Genomic DNA, 20,818 nt, shown 5'->3' with positions numbered 1-20,818 from the left:
TTATCGACAGCGTTTTAAGAATTTACGAAAAAAAAGGGTTAATTATTTATTTAATTACCATTTCCTTTTTTTTTCCTTCCTCTCCTTATACTATCATGGCAGATTCTCGTGGTTGATTCCCCTGCCACTAGCCAAGTCTCTTATTTTTGGGTTCTTCTCCAACAGTTACTTATTTTTTCCCTGTATTTTCTTCTAGAAAAATTTTTCCCTTTTTGTCAGGGTAAGCCACACTAACGTGCTTATTTCTTGAAATCCCATCCTGTTATTTTTAGCATAATTTTATTTGGTTATATATAATATATATATTGCAGTGAATTCTGGGGGTTTAAATTGTTGGGTATTTTTTTTTGTTCTGCTAAGTTTTTCATGTGCTGGGTCAGATTTAACCTGGGTTTACTTTAGTTCTGCAGGTAAGCTTCAAAGCTTGGCGACATTGAAAAAATTATTCAACTATTTTAGTGTAAAGTTTGGGTTTTTGTTATTGAGAAGGTGGAGAGTTTTGGTGATTCAGGTCAGTCTCCCTTTTTATTATTGTTATTTAACAAATTAATTTCTTTGGCTTTAATGTTGCTATTAGTGCTTCTTGTATTTTCTGAATTTTAGGTTGTGTCTACTAGTTTTCCAATGCTTTTGTTGGGCTGAATTATTTTTGCTTCGGATAAGATATGGAGATTGTTAGAAGCTTTGCATTGTATGCTTTGAAAAAATTGATGTTTTCATCAGTCTTGTTATAAAGATTGGATATTATAATGAACTGGAGAGTTGGCGGTGTTATTTATTAGAGAATGGTCTAAACGTGTAAAATTAGATTCATGAGTTTCTTAAGATTGATGCTTCATAGAATTGTAGATTTTACTGAACATCATAATATGCAAATGAATAGGAAAATTTCAATAGAATTTATGAGCAGAACTATATATGTCCCACTTTGGGGTTTTGGTTGTTGATGCAATAGCTTCAACTGATGTTTGTGGTAAAAGAAATCTAACCTAAGTATAAAAAAGTACAGTTGAATTTTCTAACCATCCGAAATCTGTCAATGTCAATGTGATTATCACTCAATGCCAAGAGATATCTCTCTGGTTGCATAGAAATAAAAGTTTTTACATAAGACCTAACTTATTGATTGTGTATAACTCCTTCAAATAATTATGGAACTTTTCGTGTCACTTTGCGGACAATTCCAAGTTAGAAGCAATAAGGGCTTACTTTTTTCCTGGAGAAAGGCAGGACTTCAATGAACCGACAGGCCTGTAAGATGCATTTGAATATCATCTATATGGGCATTTACTAAATATGCAATCCTTGTTATGTACATGTTACCTATGAGCAAGAAAAATATGTTTCTCTCATACTCTCTGAAAGCCTCTTCTTTGTATTTCTTAGACAACTTAAGATACTTTGGTGATTCTTGATGCTTAAGCTGAATGGCCTTTGCTAATGATAGTATTGAAGGCCTTATGATTCTGTCCTACCCCTACTTGTTAGGTAGTTGAGACATACTGACATAGTCTAAGCTTTTTAGCATTTCTGCTGGTCTTAATGAACAATGCCTTCTTGTTTTCTCAAACATTTTCTTTGCATTCTGGTTTTGCAACTTTAGCCCATAGTCTCTGCTTTCAACACACTAGACACTTTTACAAGGTTGTGGCATTGCGCTGCTGCATTTGCAGTCTTCTGGACTTGCCATTCATCATAGGACATTGTTTAATGTTTTGTTAATATGTAGTTAAAAAGTGATCTTCATTTTCTGGCCGGCTTAACTACTAGTACTATTTATTCTTTTGAAAAGTTAAACCCAGGTTGACTGGTCCTCAAAGAATATTGGTTCTCAGATTTAGATGTGATGACTCTTGTTTAGGAATCTATCTGTGAGTATTTGTAGTTGTCAGATTATGCACCATTAATGTGCTCTTCTTGGAAGACTTCGGGACACTACCATTTTGGATCTGAGTGCGTGGGAAACACAAATTTGTTAGATGTTACTCAGCTCCATGATTAACAACCATGCTAGTTTCGACTCAAAAGAGCCCTGTTGGAGGTGTGATGTGTTTTCAAGTCTTCCTGAAAACAACTCAAGAGAGCTGATGAGCTTAGTGCCCCATTTTTTATGTTGTGGATTTCTGTTAAACTCTCATTCAAAAAATAATGTTTTAGTACTGTTCATTCTAGTTCGAATGAGGCCTTATTGAATTCTATTTTTATTAAATTCTATATTTCTCTTGTTGTTAAAGTTTACATGTTGCTTAGTTAAACTTTGAAATGCTCACATAGACATAATTGTTTTATTTCAGGCTCAGTTGGTGTTATAATATTGCTTTGTTTATAATTTAGCTGCTTTAGCATCTCGTGTCACCACTCAGTATGAACAACCAATATGGTGAAGATCAAGTAAGTCATCGAATCTTAGTGATTATTTGTAGTGTTAAAAATTGGGGGGTTTAACCATGCAGTGTTTTGTTCAGGATGAAGCAACCGTCATTGGATTTGAAGTGCCAAGATCACCTGATTCAAGTTATAATAACGCCTACCCTGGGAATGAAGATGATGCACGTGACCCTCCAGTTGTCCCTCCACACCTGCACCGTTCGTTGCTCAGTTACCCCACGAGTATGAATACTTCTGGGAATCTTCCTTTGCCAGAAAACGTGATTCTAAATCATCTTTACATTGAAAATCGAGAGGCACCAAGATCTGTAGTGGCACTAGGGTTTACTCACCGTTTCCGTTCAAAGTATGTTACTGTTGTGCTATACAAACCAGTTCCAAGAAGGGGTAGTTCTCATACTTAAAGTTCTGAACATCGAATAGGCCTTCAGTTTGTTGGTTAGCCCTAGTGATCCAATTAGTTTCGATAGACTCGAATAGGGAATTAGATGAAAGAATATTCATTGGTTTTGCTCGATAATTAGGGGTCGTCCATTGAACCTCAAAATTTAACATTTTAACATGAAAATATCATCAGTTTATGTTGTGATACATATAAAGCTTTCTCGTAGCTCGGTATTTGCGGTCCTGTGAGCTTGTTTGCTGCGTAGGATGGTACTAAACTTAAAAGAACTTGTATTTGTGGGAATTGAATTGAATGGATTGGTTCATTTAGTTGGACATGTTAGCCATTTTGATAGCTTTTTGTTATATATTTAAACAGGTGCTTTATCTTCAATCTTCATTTGTCCCTTTTTATGGTGAGAGGTCAAAATATGTGAAACATGTTTGTTTATTTGGTGATGGGGAATTTAATTGCATAATGAATTTCTCCAAGAAATATTTAAACCTTTGTACCAGTGTACAATGTACTGGTGTACGGTTCCTACAGCGAAGGAAAGCTTTCAAACATTGATGTACTAGTATTTTAGATGCATATATTATATATATTCATAAGTCAATGCATATATTATATATATTCTTTCATTCTGGCCCCTGGAGATTATCATGAGGTGTGCTTTATATATTCTTTCATTCTGGCCCCTGGACATAAAATTTTTTTTCTGGTCAAATATGATTTTGATCTTACATTTAGCTTTTAAGCTATTGTATTTTAATTGAACATAATTTGATCCTTTTATTATAATGTCACTAGTTAGTCCAAATAGCTAATACTATTCTTTTAATTGTAATAATTAAGGATGCTAATTATTTAGATTCACTAATTTTGAATTTCATCCCTCTATTTTATAAAAATTGGAAAGTCTAGTTGCTAATAAACACATGAACTTATATTAGACTTTTGCTACTCCGTTACATATAAAGTCCAAAATTGCCCATACTTGTTAATTTCTTGCATATAAATTATGGAATTGTATTTTTTATATCAATGATAAAGTTTAATTGTGATATGCTTGCTATCCTTACCACTCAAAAAAACTCTCTCAGAGCCTAAGAAAGGGTAAGAATTATGACCAATATTATATACTTTAAAAAAGAAAAAGAAAATAATTTTACCACTTGACTTAGGTGGAAATATGAGGTTGAGGGCATTTTATAATGAAGAAATTTGAAAGTTTCATGTTGGAAGTGACATGTAAGATTGAAAGAAAAGGGTTTATTAAATTTAATCCAAATTAAATATCCCCTTACCAATTGTCCTGCAAATTGCAGTGAATTTTTAAAAGTTTGCTGAAGCTAACCAGCGTTTGTGTTGCTAAGCAACCACAATTGCTGCTTCACATTTCCTTTTTAACATTTATGCTAAGTTCAGTATTATTATTTATAACAACCATATATAATAACACAAAAACATTACACATAATATAAACAATAAATAAATTATTATAAATTAATATAAACATGTTATGTTTGTAAAGTAATTTAAAAAAAAAGAAAAAAAGAAAAAAGAGAAGACAGTAATTGCAACACTAGAATAATTTGTTGGGAAGAAATTGAACAATCGAAACAAAGCGAAAGCACAACCGGTGTTCTTTCTCACCCTATAACTCCTGTAAAAAATTATGGCAAGCACAATAGCACAAAATACGTTCTCTAGCAACCTTAATCAGCCACCAATCGACTAATGCAACCACAACAAAAATAAATAGAGACACCGGTATTTTTACGTGGAAAACCCCTCTAAATTAAGGGTAAAAAAAATCACGAGACTTTAGAGTCCGATCAAGAGCTCCACTATCATCAAATGTTCGACTACAAGATCACAATATCAAGCCTACAACAAGCATTCAACTCCAACAAGGCTAACAATATGTAATCTTTAGCAAAAGAGAGAAAAATGAGAGAACATCACAAAAAACGCAGCTGCTGAAAAATGGGTATTTCTGACACTACAAGACTCAGATGAAAAATCCGACCGTACAAAGTTAAGAACACCTTATCGTCTAGCTGTTGTCCAAAAATCAGCTCGATCGAACCACGGATGAACCTTCGATCGAAGAGTTGATCACTGCTGCACCAAACTTGAAAAAACTGATTTTTCTCTTATCTCTTTTTCTCCAACGAGCTTCAATCTCACTCTCTTTTTCTCTGGATGAAATTGAGAATTTTTCTCTCTTAAGAATGCTGCCCACTCCCACGTAAAAGCCCCCCCAAAATAATGGCTTTTGACAAAACCAAAAAGAAGGCAAAACATTGTGGCAGAAAATATGGGTTCCCCACATAGTGGGACCCATACCCAACAAATCTCCACCTCCAACTATGTGGGGAATGCCTCCATACCGGAGGTCAAACAACATGCTTCAAACTTTCCTCTTGGTAAGGCCTTCGTCAACATATCAGCACCATTATCATTAGTGTGTATCTTCTCAAGCTCTAATAACTTAGCTTCAAGAACATCTCGTATCCAATGGTACCTCACATCAATATGCTTAGATCTAGCATGAAAAGTTGAGTTCTTACCAAGATGAATAGCACTCTGGCTATCACAATACAGGACATACTTCTCCTGAGTAAAACCAAGCTCATGCACAAACTTCTTCATCCAAAGCATCTCCTTACACGCTTCGGTTGCTGCAATAAACTCTGATTCCGTGGTGGACAATGCAACACACTTTTGCAGTCTTGATTGCCATGCCACAGCTCCCCCTGCATAAGTGATTAAGTAACCTGAAGTAGATCTCCTCAAGTCAATGTCTCCGGCCATGTCTGAATCTGTATACCTAACAAGAACAGGTTTCTCATTGCCGAAACAAAGTTTCATATTTGAAGTGCCACGAAGATATCTCATAATCCACTTCACTGCATTCCAATGCTCTCTGCCTGGATTAGAAAGAAACCGACTAACTGTACCAACAGCATAAGCCAAGTCTGGTCTCGTGCAAACCATTGCGTACATCAAACTACCCACGGCTGAAGAGTAAGAAATTTTCTGCATCTCTTCCTTCTCCTTTTCTGTGGAATGACCATGCTTAACACTCAATCTAAAGTGCATAGCAAAGGGAGTATTCACCGCTTTAACTTTGTCCATACTAAACCTTTGAAGTTTTTTCTCAATATACCTCTCTTGTGATAACCATAATTTCTTGGCCTTTCTATCACGTGTCAATCTTATGCCAAGAATTTGCTTTGCTGGCCCCAAATCCTTCATTGCAAAGGATTTACTCAACTCTTGTTTCAACTTCTCAATTCTAGAAGCATTCTGACCAATAATAAGCATATCATTAACATAGAGCAAAAGAATAATAAAATCATTACCAGAGAATCTCTTAACAAACACACAATGATCAGAAGTAGTCTTCTTGTAGCCTTGCTCCCCCATAACAGACTCAAACTTCTTGTACCATTGCCTTGGAGCTTGCTTCAAACTATACAAGCTCTTCTTCAATCTGCACACATAGTCCTCTTTCCCTTGTGTAACAAAACCCTCTGGCTGCTCCATGTAAAGCTCTTCTTCCAAGTCAGCATGAAGAAAAACGGTTTTCACATCCATTTGTTCAACCTCTAAGTCATAACAAGTTGCCAAACTCAGTATAGTTCTTATAGAGGACATCTTCACAACCGGAGAAAATATTTCTTCAAAATCAACCCCATTTTTCTGAGTATAACCCTTGACGACCAATCTAGCTTTGTATCGTGGAGATGAAGACTTCTCTTCTTGCTTCAACTTGTAAACCCACCGATTCTTCAAAGCTCTTTGCCCTTAGGCAGTTTCACCAATTCAAAAGTATGGTTCTCATGCAAGGATTGAAGTTCGTCTTTCATCGCTTTAACCCACTGATCTTTGCATTCACTCTCTATAGCCTCTTCATAACATTCAGGTTCTCCCCCGTCAGTCAAAAGAACATATTCATTAGGAGAATACCTGACAGAAGATCGTCGATCTCTGAAAGACCTTCGAAGTGGAACTGCTAGTGGAGCTATAGGTGCTTGTTGTTGATCATTCACAACATCGTCCATGGGAGTATCAAAGTCACCTATAGTCTGATGGTCACCACTAATATCACCATCCACATCATCCTGGATAGGATCTGGTGAAGAGTCTAGGGGAACCGGATTCACATCGATCAAGTCACCACTACCTTGTGAATCCACTTTCTCCATCTTATCAATGTCATCAATGGTCTGATCCTCAATGAAGACAACATCTCTGCTTCTCACGAGTTTTTTCTGAACTGGATCATAGAGTCTATAACCAAACTCACCATCTAGACCATAACCAATAAAAATGCATTGTCGAGCCTTAGCATCCAACTTGGATCTTTCATCCTTTGGAACATGAACAAATACTTTACAACCGAACACATGTAGGTGATCATATGACACGTCTTTACCAAACCAAACTCTATCTGGCACATCATCTTTCAAAGGAACACTAGGAGACAGATTTATCACATGTGTCACTGTATTCAAAGTTTCAGCCCAAAACGATCTTGGAAACTTTGCATCTGACAACAAACATCTGACTCTCTCAATCAATGTTCGGTTCATTCTTTTAGCTAACCCATTTAACTATGGAGTCTTTGGTGGTGTTTTCTGATGTTTGATTCCCTGTCGCAGACAATACTCATGAAACGACCCTGTGTACTCGCCACCATTATCAGTACGAATACACTTCAACTTCTTCCCTGTTTCCCTTTCAACTGATGCTTGAAACTGTTTAAACACCTCAAAGACTTGATTTTTAGACTTTAAAGTGTAAACCCATAGCTTTCTTGAACAATCATCAATGAAAGTTACAAAATAAAGTTCACCACCATGTGATCTTACTTTTATCGGACCACAAACATCTGAATGGATCAACTCTAGCAACTCTGATTTTCTATGAGGAGGACGGCTTCTAAATGAAACTCTTCTCTGCTTTCCTGCTAGACAATGAGCACAATTCTTCAGTGTAGCATTCTTTAAACCCGAAAGTTGATTCTTCTTCGCTAAACAGTTAAGCCCCTTCTCACTCATGTGACTGAGTCGTTTATGCCACAACTCAGTTGAGCTGTCATTCACTGTCACATTCACCGTCTCTCGAGAAGTCAAAGCTTGCATCAAGTACAAATTTGAACTCTTCTTTCCTTGAGCCACAACCAAGGAGCCTTTAGTCAGCTTCTATTGCCCTTCACTAAAGGTGTTACAAAATCCCTCATCATCAAGCTTTCCTGCAGAAATCAAATTCAAATGGATATCCGGTGCATGTCTAACATCCTTGAGAGTTAACTTTGTTCCATTGTTACTCACCAAGCTAACATCTCCCATACCAATAACCGAAACCAAACCGTCATTACCCATCTTCAATACCCCAAAATCACCAGGAGTATAAGATGTGAAGAATTCCTTCCTCGACGTGACATGAAGTGATGCACCAGTATCAATCACCCAACTAGTCTCGTTGCATGCTAGGTTGACCAAATTCTCATCACAAATAACTAATAGATCTTCACGAGCAACAGTAGCAACACGCTCGGATTTTTCGTTGTCATTCCGGTCGTGTTTATCACCACCACCTTTTTTCTCTTTCTTCCACTTGAAGCAATATTTCTTGATATGACCTTTCTTACCACAATGATGACACTCAAGATTCTTGTATCTCGATCTTGACTTGCTTCGGCTTTTATCTCTACCCTTTCCATCTTTGTATCTGTTTCTCCCCCTGTTCTCGATAACCAACACCTCGGACTGTGATGTAGAACCCTGAGATCTTCTTCTAACCTCTTCATTCAACACACCACTCTTAGCCAAATCCAAAGTAATAATACCCCTTGGGGCAGAATTAATGAGCGAGACCCGAAAGGTTTCCCAAGAGTCTGGTAGAGTAGCAAGCAACCAAAGTCCTAAAATCTCGTCATCAAATTTGACACCCATACCAAGCAATTGATTCATCACACTCTGAAATTCACTAACATGGTCAGTTATAGACATTCCTTCTTTATATTTCAGCGCCATCATTTTTTTCAGCAAAAACAACTTGTTATTGCCCGACCTCGAAGCATACAAGCTTTCAAGCTTCTCCCACAATGTTCGAGCATGTGTCTCCTGATCAATGTGGTTGTAAACATTTTCTTCAACAAATTGCCGAATAAAGCCACACACTTGTTGATGCTCAAATTCCCATTCTTCATCACTTTTCGAATCGGGTTTTTGAGTAGTAAAGACCGGAAGATGCAAAGCCTTCACAAGCAACAAATCCTTCATTTTATTCCGCCAAAGTTGATAATTTGTGCCATTCAACATAATCATCTTGCTCTTATTAATTTCCATAATTATCTGACACAATAACCAAGCTCTGATATCAGTTTGTTGGGAAGAAACTGAACAACCGAAACAAAGTGAAAGTACAATCGGTGTTCTTTCTCACCCTATAACTCCTGTCAAAAATTATGGCAAGCAAAATAGCACAAAATATGTTCTCTAGCAACCTTAATCAACCACAAATCGACTAATGCAACCACAACAAAAATAAATAGAGACACCGGTATTTTTACGTGGAAAACCCCTCTAAATTAAGGGTAAAAAAAACCACGGGACTTTAGAGTCCGATCAAGAGCTCTACTATCATCAAATGTTCAACTACAAGATCACAATATCAAGCCTACAACAAGCATTCAACTCCAACAAGACTAACAATATGTAATCTTTAGCAAAAGAGAGAAAAATGAGAGAACATCACCAAAAATGCAGTTGCTGAAAAACGGGTATTTCCGACACTACAAGACTCAGATGAAAAATCCGACCGTACAAAGTCAAGAACACCTTATCGTCTAGCTGCTGTCCAAAAATTAGCTCGATCGAACCACGGATGGACCTTCGATCGAAGAGTTGATCACTGCTGCACCAAACTTGAAAAAACTGATTTTTCTCTTCTCTCTTTTTCTCCAACAAGCTTCAATCTCACTCTTTTTTCTCTGGATGAAATTGAGAATTTTTCTCTTTTAAGAATGCTGCCCACTCCTGCGTAAAAGCCCCCCCAAAAATAATGGCTTTTGACAAAACCAAAAAGAAGGCAAAACATTGTGGCAGAAAATATGGGTTCCCCACATAGTGGGACCCATACCCAACATAATTTGGAAATAAACTAGAAATATATCAACTTGATCAAATTGTTGGAATTTGCATCCTAACCTCGCCATAATCACATCAATCTGACAATAAACACCGATTAACCAAGAAAAGACGGTTAAAAACTTCAAGAGACTCATCGCATTAGTGATGTACAAAAGGCTAAATCTTAAATTGTATATTTTTCTCTTCATCATCTTAAATCTATTACCATCACTATGATTTAACCACCTCTACTTTCAAATAAAATAGATTGCGTAAAACAAAAACCATAAAAAATGTGGACAAAACCAATGTAATGTGGACTGAAATTAAAAATAAAATAAAACTACAAAAAAAATATTGGAGAAACCGCCACCAACAACCAACCCAAAGGCTAGCACCACCACTGACAAAGCAAAAGTTTAGCCATTCACATGACTTATTTGTGACAGAGAAAAAAAAATTTACAAGAGTTTTTATTCGTCCTTCTAATTTCAAATTTTAATTTGTATTAATTAATCTTTAATTTATATTTAGTTACTTTAAAACATGTGCTAAGTAAGTATTTTCCTCATGATATTACATTAACAACCACACGTAGCATTGATTACTGATATATTGAGTTGAAGGATAAGAAATTTGATGTGTTATTAATAAAATTTAAGATTCAAATAATATATATAAAGAAAATAACACTTGAAGAACCTGTCCCTATTTAGCGGTCTAATCTGGCTTCACTGTATATTTAATTGAAATTTATTTTAGATGTCGAATATTAGAAGATCTAAAAAAGCATTTGGTTGCGTAATTTATTATTATTGCTTCATTTTTTTTATAGAATTTTAAGTAATTTATTTGTCAACTAAATATTAGCTTGACGACATATATGTAATTTAATTTTTGCGAGCATTTTTCTAGTCATCTATATATATATATATATATATATAATTGTATACATTACTATTAAATCAAATAATGTTATTTTCGATTTTTTAAAGAAAATATTGAAAGGAAGTTAAGTAAATTTAGTTTTTTTTGAAAGATTTATTGAAGTTATAAAATTATTTATTTTTAGTATATCAGTATTAATTCATTAATATATATTATATATCTCAATAAGTCACTTATATGACATAGGTTAGAGTTCGAATCCTTTAAGGGTGAGACACTCATATTGCTTTTCGGGTGACCGTATAGATACGTAAGGTTGAAATACTCCCGACTCGATAAACAAGGCCCTTAGGGCAGTCGCTCATGGAACACTGATTTTCGATAAAGTATGTGTTAAATATGACTCCTATTTTCAGTCAAATTTGAGAAATAATCTTTCAATTAAACTCTATTTATTTGTTTCAATCAAACACTAATTAGTTTAGATTATTTTATTATTATTTGACCTATGATTTTAGCCTATAAATAGGCTCTTTTACAACCTTAGAAAAATACACACCCATTAGAAATTAGAACTCATAACACATTTAGAGAATTTTGTGTTTACGTTTTGAGGGTTCTTTGTTTTTGGGTTTTCGGGGTTTAGTCTTAATCTCCATCTTTTGTACTCTTCATTCTTTTGCTATTATAGTAAAATTATCTTTGCTCGTGGTTTTTTATCCTCTTTGGAGGGGTTTTTTTGTGTATTCAATTTCTCAATTTTTTCAGCTATTTTCTTGTTCGTTGCTTAATCGGGTCGAAATCCTAACAGTATGAAAGATAAAATCTTTCTAGAAAAATAATACATTTAATTGTTGGGGTTCCAATTAACTATCCAACGAACAACACTTTAAAGACTTCTCTTCTATCTCTCAACAAAAACTAAACTAACTTTATTTCCGATCTAATTTAGTGATAGTATATAAAATTATAAACCGACAATGTATGAAATATTAACCTACCTATATACGCACAAATTCAAGTAAAAACTTGTTAAAATCGTTTGAAGGATGCCAGGTAAAGACAGTGTACTTAATTTCTTTGTCCTCTTCTTTTCTTTACTGTTTTAGGGCTCTTATAGTAAGTTAGTCCCTTTTGGCCAAAAAGTCGTCAATTTTTTAGTTTTGAAGTTTATCGTTTAAAATTTTTCTTCTTCATTCCAAGATTAAAATTGTCACTAACGATTGGAAAATTTTTATTTAGTGTATTGGGTTATTAAATTTTTATTTTAAGTTCAGTTAGTAAGCTTCAAGCGACGACTTAATAATTGGTGCGATGAATTAATACTCATCGATGAGTAGAAGAAAATACTTTAGATATAAGTTAATTTGATAATTATTGTCAGATATTGGAGAAAAAAATTGTTTGGGTTTTGGTTTGCGGATTAATGACATTCAAAGCTATTTCACAAAAAAAACTGAACTATAGATGAGAAACTGAAAAGAACTTTTGATTGGTGCAGACAGTAAGAACATAGAAGACCATACAACATTGATTTTAACAGCCTATATATAAAAATTTTTAAATAGTTCAATAACAATTTTGTAACTTTTTGAATTTGAGAAACCAAAATATAAACTTATTAATAATTTAATGACTTTACATATTTTATTATTTTATCTAATTATAAATTAATATGATAATAAAATTACATTTTCACTCTTTAAAATTTATAATTCATTTATAACTAAAACAATTTTCGAACTTTCTATGTGAAATATTTAAAGCTGAGAGTTGAAAAAGTGCCGACTACCCTTTTAATATGTAACAAAAAAATATATATATGGAAAAATTTCCATGCTTCATATACCAAAATTGAACCCATTTTTATTACTTGTGTTCTTTCAATTATATTATATATATACTAGTGATACCCTCTGAAGCTCTAAAAGTGAAGTGTTAACTTAGAAAAATAGTAATAATCATTGATTGTCGCATTGACTGAAGTTATAATTGCTTTGGAAGGTCAATTATATGGTATATATATATTTTTAAAACGTAAATTTATTAATTTATTCTATGAATGAAATTATATAATTTAGAGGAAAAAATAATAAATATTCGTCGTAGATGGTGAACGACAAGCTCCATCAATGTAATAAAGGTTTTAATCTTAACATCAATAGAATATTATGACATGTTGACAATTGACTTTGTCACAACTCAAGCACAATGTATCTGGAGTAATTGTAAGCACTTAATACGATAAGGAAATCAGACCCAGCTGGTCCAAAGCGGCGAGCAAAAATCAACAAAAGAATCGAGCATTCACCAAACTAAAGAGGACGACAACAAAATCATCCTTAAATTCACTTGTAAAACTAAGATTACATGCATGAGCAAGACTAAAAAATGTGCTACAAGAGCAAACAAAAACTTCTAAAACTGAAGACTTATTAAACAATGGAAAAATAAACAAAAAAAATATAAAACTTAAGACAATACGGGTCCAAATCAACACGTGAAATCATTATTATTCTAAAATACTCTCAAAACAGATACAGATTAAAAAGTTGACGAAGAGCCACCCACTTTCCCAGAAAAACTACTGGTGGCAAGTGAAGTTTTAACGAATGATAAGCACTGTCATCTGTCCATCACAACTTGTGAAGACAATAAAGATACCCACAAAATAGATATGCAAATTGAAAAGAGAAAATACATGCGTAGTGAATGAGAAAAAGAAAAAAATAAAGGATTGATGGGAGAGAAAAAAAGCGGGTGATAGCCAACCCGATGGTTAGCACCGCCGTTGAACAAAACAAAAGATAAAAAACAAATGGCTTGAAGAAAAATTTCTTTTTTTTAAAAAATTAAATGGTATTTCTTAAGATCGAAAAAATATAATTTTTACTATTTTAATAATTATATCTTTATAATTTAAAAAAATTAAATTAAATTGTTATTATTTTTAAGTACATCAAAGTACAATTTTATTATCTCTAATTAAAAAAAGGGCGGGCCACCTGCGAAATTCCCTTACTCCGCCGCTCATTATCGTTTCGAGGTTAGTGAGGTAATTAAGCAGCAGGTACCATTGGAACAAAGTCTATTTGATCCTTTGGGATATATGACGAGACATTTCCAGCTAGATGCGGCAAAGTGGATTCCTTTCTAGGTCTAAATTTGAGTTTAATCCCTCTACTCTTTAGAATTTTAAAATTAATCCTTTGCTTTTAATTTCTAGATTGTTTATCGAAAAAAAGAACTGTTAACTCACTTCCTTTAATCTTGAACATATTTTTAAATCAAATATTAAAATATTAAAATGTAAAATTTAAATTTGATCAAATTCTACTATTAGTCCTTGTAATATGTGTAATTTATGAATTTCGTCCTTATATTCTAATTTGATTAATTCCAGTTCATAAAATTTAAATATTGACTCAAATGGTAATACTCAATAATTTAACATCTATAATTTCATATCAATTTACTGTTTTTACGTAATATTTATAAAAATCCACTGTGTTTTAATTAATGTAGACTTAACTATTACCATTTGAGACAAAAATGAAATTCAAAATCTGAATAGTATAATGGCTAAAACTGATTAAATTGTAGAATATTGATTAAATTCATAATTTATACATAGCATGAGACTGATAATAGATTTGACCTAACAAATTGAACTGCTACCGTTTTGGTTAGGATTGCAAAGTACATAGAGTAAAATGAAAAAATTAAATTACATAAGAAATCAAACAAATAAAAAATTAAATTCCTCAATATAAAAATAGATGGACTTTATTCTAAAATTCCTAAAAATATAAACACTAAAGACACAATTAAAGATTCTTCTCCATAAATTTTCCTTTAAAATAATCCTTGACCATTGGGAATCCGATTAGCTCTTTAAACGCCTCCTGAAATATCAACGACAATCACTATAAATACCAAACAACTCACCTCTACTCTAAAAACAACAATCGAAGTATTTCTTTGGTAATATTTTTGTGTGACTATGAGTGACATTGAGGGATCCCCAGGAAGCTCCATGCATGGAGTCACCGGCAGGGAACCGGCTTTCGCCTCATCAGTTGCTTCGCCGATGGTCCCGACCGACACAACGGCCAACTTCGACTTGCCGGTGGATTCCGAGCACAAAGCCAAAGTGTTCAAGCTTTTCTCCTTCGGCAATCCCCACATGCGAACGTTCCACTTATCGTGGATATCGTTCTTCACTTGCTTCGTCTCCACCTTCGCCGCCGCACCCCTCGTCCCCATCATCCGCGACAACCTCAACTTGAAGAAACAAGACATCGGCAACGCCGGGGTCGCTTCCGTCTCGGGGAGTATATTCTCGAGGCTCGTGATGGGCGCGGTTTGCGACCTCTTGGGCCCCCGCTACGGGTGCGCATTCTTGATCATGTTGTCGGCACCGACCGTGTTCTGCATGTCGTTTGTTGCCGACGCGGGGGGTTACATTGCGGTCCGGTTCATGATCGGGTTCTCGCTCGCGACGTTTGTCTCGTGCCAGTATTGGATGAGTACGATGTTCAATAGTAAGATCATAGGGCTGGTTAACGGGACTGCAGCCGGGTGGGGTAACATGGGAGGTGGTGCAACCCAGCTTTTAATGCCATTAGTTTATGACATTATACGACGAGCTGGTGCTACTCCATTTACAGCATGGAGAATTGCTTTCTTCATTCCTGGATGGCTTCATGTCATTATGGGGATCTTGGTGTTAACCCTTGGTCAAGATTTGCCTGATGGGAACCTTAGCAGTTTACAAAAGAAGGGTGATGTTGCTAAGGATAAATTCGGAAAGGTCAGTATCCAGATAAGAATATAAAGTTTTTCCTATTTCATCCAACGTAATCTAAATTTGTAATCACCTGATTGTCGACTCCAAAATGCGAATGCTACTACCATTTCAGGTGCTATGGTATGCTGTCACAAATTACAGGACCTGGATTTTCTTCCTTCTCTATGGCTACTCTATGGGAGTTGAATTGTCGACTGATAATGTCATTGCTGAATATTTCTACGACAGGTAAGTTTCCCTGATTTTAGTCCCTGGATTATATTCTTGACTATTTAATTTTTATATTTTACATATAATTTCATTTACTCCTTATCCGATTGATATGAGAACTTTAAAAAAAAAAGAGTAAAATAGTTTTCTAAAGAATGAGATATTAGTGAAAAATAAATATTTTACTAATCATAATATTGTTAATAGTTTGGATTATTTACTCAAGTTCAAAGGTATCCCAAAATATGTGAGGGTTTAGATAAAAGTATATAAATTGAAAAATAGGTTTCAACAAAAAAAGAGAGGCAAATTTAAAATGTGGACCGAGTTTGGGCTTCAACATTGAAGACCCGAGCTTGACCCATTTTATACTTTTGTAATATATTTTTATTTTATTTTTATATATTATATAATTTATATCACATAAAATAAAATATATAATAAAATAAATAATATGTAAATATTAAAATATATTAAGTTGTTAATTTTAATGTTTTAATAAAAGAAAAACCATCTAAAAAATCAAATATTAAATTAAAAATAATATGGACAAGTCTAAAACGAGTAAGTTAAGCCTTTACAAATATCATAGGCCTGACTCGAACTCAATCCAGCCTATGAACACCTCTAAATCATAATAATTGAATAGCATAAAAAATTGATGGATAATTTACATTTAGATCATTTAATTTAACATTAATTTTCGTGTAAGTCAAAAACCTTTATTTTTTTTTTATCAAATTACCTCACTGAACTTCTATTATTAACAAATTAATACATTCATATTAACTCAGTTAAGTGATTCTTACCAAAAAAAAAAAGTTCTCTCTAAATGCCTACAGGTCTCAACACGAAAATCTGGAAGATGATTTTATTTAAAAATAAATGTTTTACTTTAAAATTAATTAAAGAAGTTGCCATAACTAATCTATTTTGTTAATAATGAAGTTAAATGATATAATTTGATCAAATAAAAAGTTTGTGACTTCAACAAAAGTTAATGTTAAGTTCGTCGACTTAAAATGTAAATTACTCAAATTTGGCTAAACTATATATCTTTTAGATGGCACATAAGCGTAAAATAACTATTTTAATAATCTTAATTTAAAGGTATAAAGGAATGCTTAGCCCCTAAGCTTGACAATTTTTCTCAATTGGGTCCCTAGACCTTTTTGATCTGCATTAGTTCTAATTTGATCTCTAAACTTAGATTTCATTAAAGTGTGGAGATGTATGTTAACACATGAAATTAAAAAAATTACTTTTAAGAAAATTGAAGGTGATGATGTGACATAATATTTTAGTACCACATCATCACTTGATCAAAATTTAAGTTTAAAAACCATGTGGAAAAATAGTTATCAAATTTCGAGGACTAGATAAAAATTAGAGACCAAGTAAGAAAGTTGTCAAATTTAAAAATTAAATATTTCTTTATCTCTAATTTAAATGACATAAAAAAAATTTGGGTTTAGAATTTTAACCGCATCAATGGACTAAATCCTCTGGTTGAGTATGATGCAGGGACGAAAGCCAGAATTTAACCTTGCAAATATGTACATTTTTTTTTATTTATTAGGAGAAAATAAAGAACAATAAAATATATTTCAATCAACAGGTTCAATCTCAAGCTCCAAACAGCAGGTATCATTGCAGCCACCTTTGGTATGGCAAACCTCGTGGCTCGTCCCTTTGGTGGCTACGCATCCGACAAAGCTGCTCAGCTATTCGGCATGAGAGGCCGGCTATGGGTCCTATGGATCCTCCAAACATTTGGAGGTGCCTTTTGTATCTGGCTAGGCCGTGCTAATACACTCCCCATTGCTATCTTGGCAATGATCCTCTTCTCCATCGGAGCCCAAGCCGCATGCGGTGCCACTTTCGGCATCATCCCCTTCGTCTCACGACGGTCCTTGGGGATCATCTCCGGCCTAACCGGCGCAGGTGGCAACTTCGGGTCCGGTTTGACGCAGTTGATTTTCTTCTCAACGTCGAGTTTCTCGACCGCCGCGGGTCTCACGTGGATGGGCGTCATGATCGTGGCTTGCACCTTGCCCGTCAGCTTGGTCCATTTCCCGCAATGGGGAAGCATGTTCCTTCCGCCCTCAAAAGACGTAGCGAGATCAACCGAGGAACATTATTACTCTTCGGAGTGGAACGAGGACGAAAAGAAAAAAGGCATGCACTCAGCTAGCCTGAAGTTCGCCGAGAATAGCCGGTCGGAGCGCGGGAAGCGCGTGACTTCCGCACCGACACCGCCTAATACAACCCCGTCCCATGTTTAGTCTCCAACCCAAGAGGAAATATGACCAGTAATAACTATTCATCTTTCTTGGTCACTAATGAGAAATGTTGTATCTGTTTTCTTCCTTTACATCTTTTGTTGGTTAAACCTGCTAGTTGTTTATGTGCAACTACATGCACCTAAACCATTGTATAATATATATATAAATAAAATTAAGTGACTTTAATTTTAATATTTCTTTTGTAATGCATAAATTTATTTATCGAAATGCATCAAATAAAAAAAATCATTTGAAAAAGTAATAGCGGAAAAGTCCTAAAAGTTTCTCTCTTTTTCCTCAAGGAGTTTGTTTTATTATCTTTTGTTTTGCCCAGCATCATCCTGGTCTCCGGGCTAACTATCGGTTGCTTTTTTCCCCTCTCATCAACCCCTTTTTTTTATTCTTCTCATTTATTACACATGTTTTCTCTCTTTTCAGTTTGCAGATCTATTCAAATGGGTATCTTTTTTGTCTTCACAAGTTATGATGGATAGATGACGATGTCTATCATTCGCTAAAACTCCACCGGCCACCAGTAGTTTTTCTTAGAAAGTGGGTGACTCTTCGTAAACTTCTTAATATGTTTGAGAGTCTTTCAGAATAATAAATGATTTCACAAGTTAATTTGGATTCGTGTTGTTTAAGTTTTATATTTTTTTGTTTGTTTTTCCATTGTTTAATAAGTCTTTAGTTTTAAAAGTTTTTATCTACTCTTGTAGCACGGTTTTTAGTCTTGCTTATGCATTTAATCTTAGTTTTACAAGTGATTTTAGGGATAATTTTTTTGTAATTCTCTCTAGTTTGGTGAATGCTTAATTATTTTGTTGATTTTCACTTGCCAATTTGGGCCATCCGGGGTTGATTATCTTATCGTATTAGGTGCTTGCTATCACTCCAGATATATCGTACTTAAGTTGAGACAAAGCCAATTGTCAATGTGTCATAATGTTCTACTGATGCTGAGGCTAAAACCTTTATTGTGTTGATGGAGCTTATCCTTCATCATCTATAACAAGTGCTTATTATTATTATTATTTTCCTTTCAATGAATTTATCATTAAAAAATAATCATTTGAATTGGATCACATCAAATTACCTTACTCATATGGAAAGCCCAAAGCTCATGGGATAGCCTAAGATCCAACTTCTTCCTCAAGGAAGCCCAATAGCTGAAGATTGCTAATTGTTCAATTGCCTTTGCTTTTGCTTTTGCTTTTGCAGTATATTTCTAAATTATGATCCCATGATAGATAAATTGAAAAATCAACTATTGAAAATTCAAGTTTTAATTTTTAATATTAAATTTTATCAGCACTGCATTTAAATTATAATATTTACTAAATAATTTTATTAATATGTTATTTTTATTTTATTTTGATTAGTTTTGGATAAAAATTAAAATAAAATTTGAATATTTTAATTTTTAATAAAATGATGAAATAATTTATTTTAAAAATAAGATTTTGAAAAATAAAATTAATTTAATATTTTCCACATTAAGTGATGTATAGTTATCTACTTATCATGTTCAACACTTTTTTTGTTAAAAATTTGTATTAAGTAAAAAGTTAATATGGTTATCGAACACAAATTAAAAATTAAATGATTGAAAATAAAAATTTTCATTAATTTATTAAACACACCCTAAATTTTAAAGTGTTGCTTAAAATTTTCAAAAATTCAGAAAATATCATTATTAAAATTTTTAAAAATGTTAGAAACTTAATAAGTTTTTTTTAATAAATAGTTTAATTAAAGTTTTAAAAAATTGCGAGAGAATTAATGAGAACTTCCAAAAAAAAATTTAGGGTTTAATTAAAATTTTCAAAATTTTTAGAGACTTAATTAATATTTTGAAAGATTCTAATTAAAATTTTTTAAAAAATAATAATTAAAATACATAATGCAAAGTTTTCAAAATTTGAAGATGACCATTGGACGTTGGTTATATCTATAGCCGCTTTAAATTATATATGTACAAGGGTTAATTACATTGTATGTCCTTGAACTATGACCCATATTCTAAATTAATCTATAAACTTCAAAACATTCAAATTGAATTCTCAAATTATCAATAGCATATCAATAGTGTAGCGACGTAAAAAAAAATTTAGCTTAACTTGGTCGCTAATTGTGGCGATTTATTGAAAAAAAGTTTGAAATTTGACGTTTGATTTTTGAAATAAACAGGGAGTCGCCACCGATCCTTTTTCCTAGGTGTGATCGGACACCTATTAGATCTCTTATTAAAACAAATAAAAGGCTAAGTTTAGGTCTACGTTAAAATTCAGAGAAAATTTAGGGTTCGGGAGTCGGTTACGCGCGAGGAAGGTATTAGCACCCTCGCGACGCCCAAAATTGGTATCTTATTAAACACATGTTGTCTTGATTTTCAAAATACGAATTCAATTTGACATTTAAGTGTGATCCGATTGAAGGAAATGAGAAGTTGCAAGTTTTTTGTTTTTTAGAAGGACGTCCCGTTTTTAACACGAGCCGATTAATTTCACCCAACATAGCGATGAAATCGATGACTTAATGTTAAAATCGGTACATTGCCTTATTCTTAAAATTAAAATGTAAAAAGTTTTTAAAATGATAGTAAAAAAAATCCAAGAATATTATTGTCAAAAAAATGCGAATAATGATGTGAATAATAAAATATATAAAATATAAAATATTAAAATATCAAAATATTAGAATA

The 20,818-nt window shown here is 33.5% G+C and overlaps 2 protein-coding genes across 3 annotated transcripts; both read left to right on the top strand.

Annotated features, from left to right (window-relative positions):
* The first annotated feature begins 44 nt into the window (after window positions 1–44).
* Window positions 45–3,108, top strand: LOC107963901 (SNF1-related protein kinase regulatory subunit beta-3). Of its 2 annotated transcripts, none has more exons than XM_016900443.2 (4): window positions 45–220; window positions 403–511; window positions 2,295–2,391; window positions 2,466–3,108. In XM_016900443.2, exons 3-4 carry the CDS (start codon window positions 2,365–2,367, stop codon window positions 2,790–2,792), a joined length of 354 nt encoding a protein of 117 aa, XP_016755932.1. In that variant the 5' UTR covers window positions 45–220; window positions 403–511; window positions 2,295–2,364; the 3' UTR covers window positions 2,793–3,108. The 2 variants fall into 2 exon arrangements, with proteins under 2 accessions (XP_016755932.1, XP_016755933.1); XM_016900444.2 differs by having other exon boundaries at window positions 57–220; window positions 411–511.
* Window positions 3,109–14,784: 11,676 nt separating this feature from the next.
* On the top strand, window positions 14,785–18,247 carry LOC107887983 (high-affinity nitrate transporter 2.1). Its single transcript, XM_016812182.2, has 3 exons — window positions 14,785–15,622; window positions 15,732–15,847; window positions 17,448–18,247. The coding sequence occupies exons 1-3, from the start codon at window positions 14,813–14,815 to the stop codon at window positions 18,112–18,114; spliced, it is 1,593 nt and encodes a 530-aa protein (XP_016667671.2). The 5' UTR covers window positions 14,785–14,812; the 3' UTR covers window positions 18,115–18,247.
* The last annotated feature ends 2,571 nt before the right edge of the window (window positions 18,248–20,818 follow it).

This window comes from Gossypium hirsutum, chromosome A03, assembly GCF_007990345.1.
Source record: "Gossypium hirsutum isolate 1008001.06 chromosome A03, Gossypium_hirsutum_v2.1, whole genome shotgun sequence".
NCBI classification, from domain to species: Eukaryota; Viridiplantae; Streptophyta; class Magnoliopsida; order Malvales; family Malvaceae; genus Gossypium; species Gossypium hirsutum.
Note: the sequence above shows the minus strand (reverse complement) of the source record. Positions and strands in the feature narration are given on the sequence as shown.

Bases quoted from the DNA above. Each gene is read 5' to 3' on its own strand.
- LOC107963901 (XM_016900443.2), top strand. From the start codon at position 2,365: ATGAACAACCAATATGGTGAAGATCAA. The intron at 2,392-2,465 runs GTAAGTCATCGA...TGTTTTGTTCAG, and splicing joins ACCAATATGGTGAAGATCAA to GATGAAGCAACCGTCATTGG.
- LOC107887983 (XM_016812182.2), top strand. From the start codon at position 14,813: ATGAGTGACATTGAGGGATCCCCAGGAAGCTCCATGCATGGAGTCACC. The intron at 15,623-15,731 runs GTCAGTATCCAG...CTACCATTTCAG, and splicing joins CTAAGGATAAATTCGGAAAG to GTGCTATGGTATGCTGTCAC. The intron at 15,848-17,447 runs GTAAGTTTCCCT...TTCAATCAACAG, and splicing joins GCTGAATATTTCTACGACAG to GTTCAATCTCAAGCTCCAAA.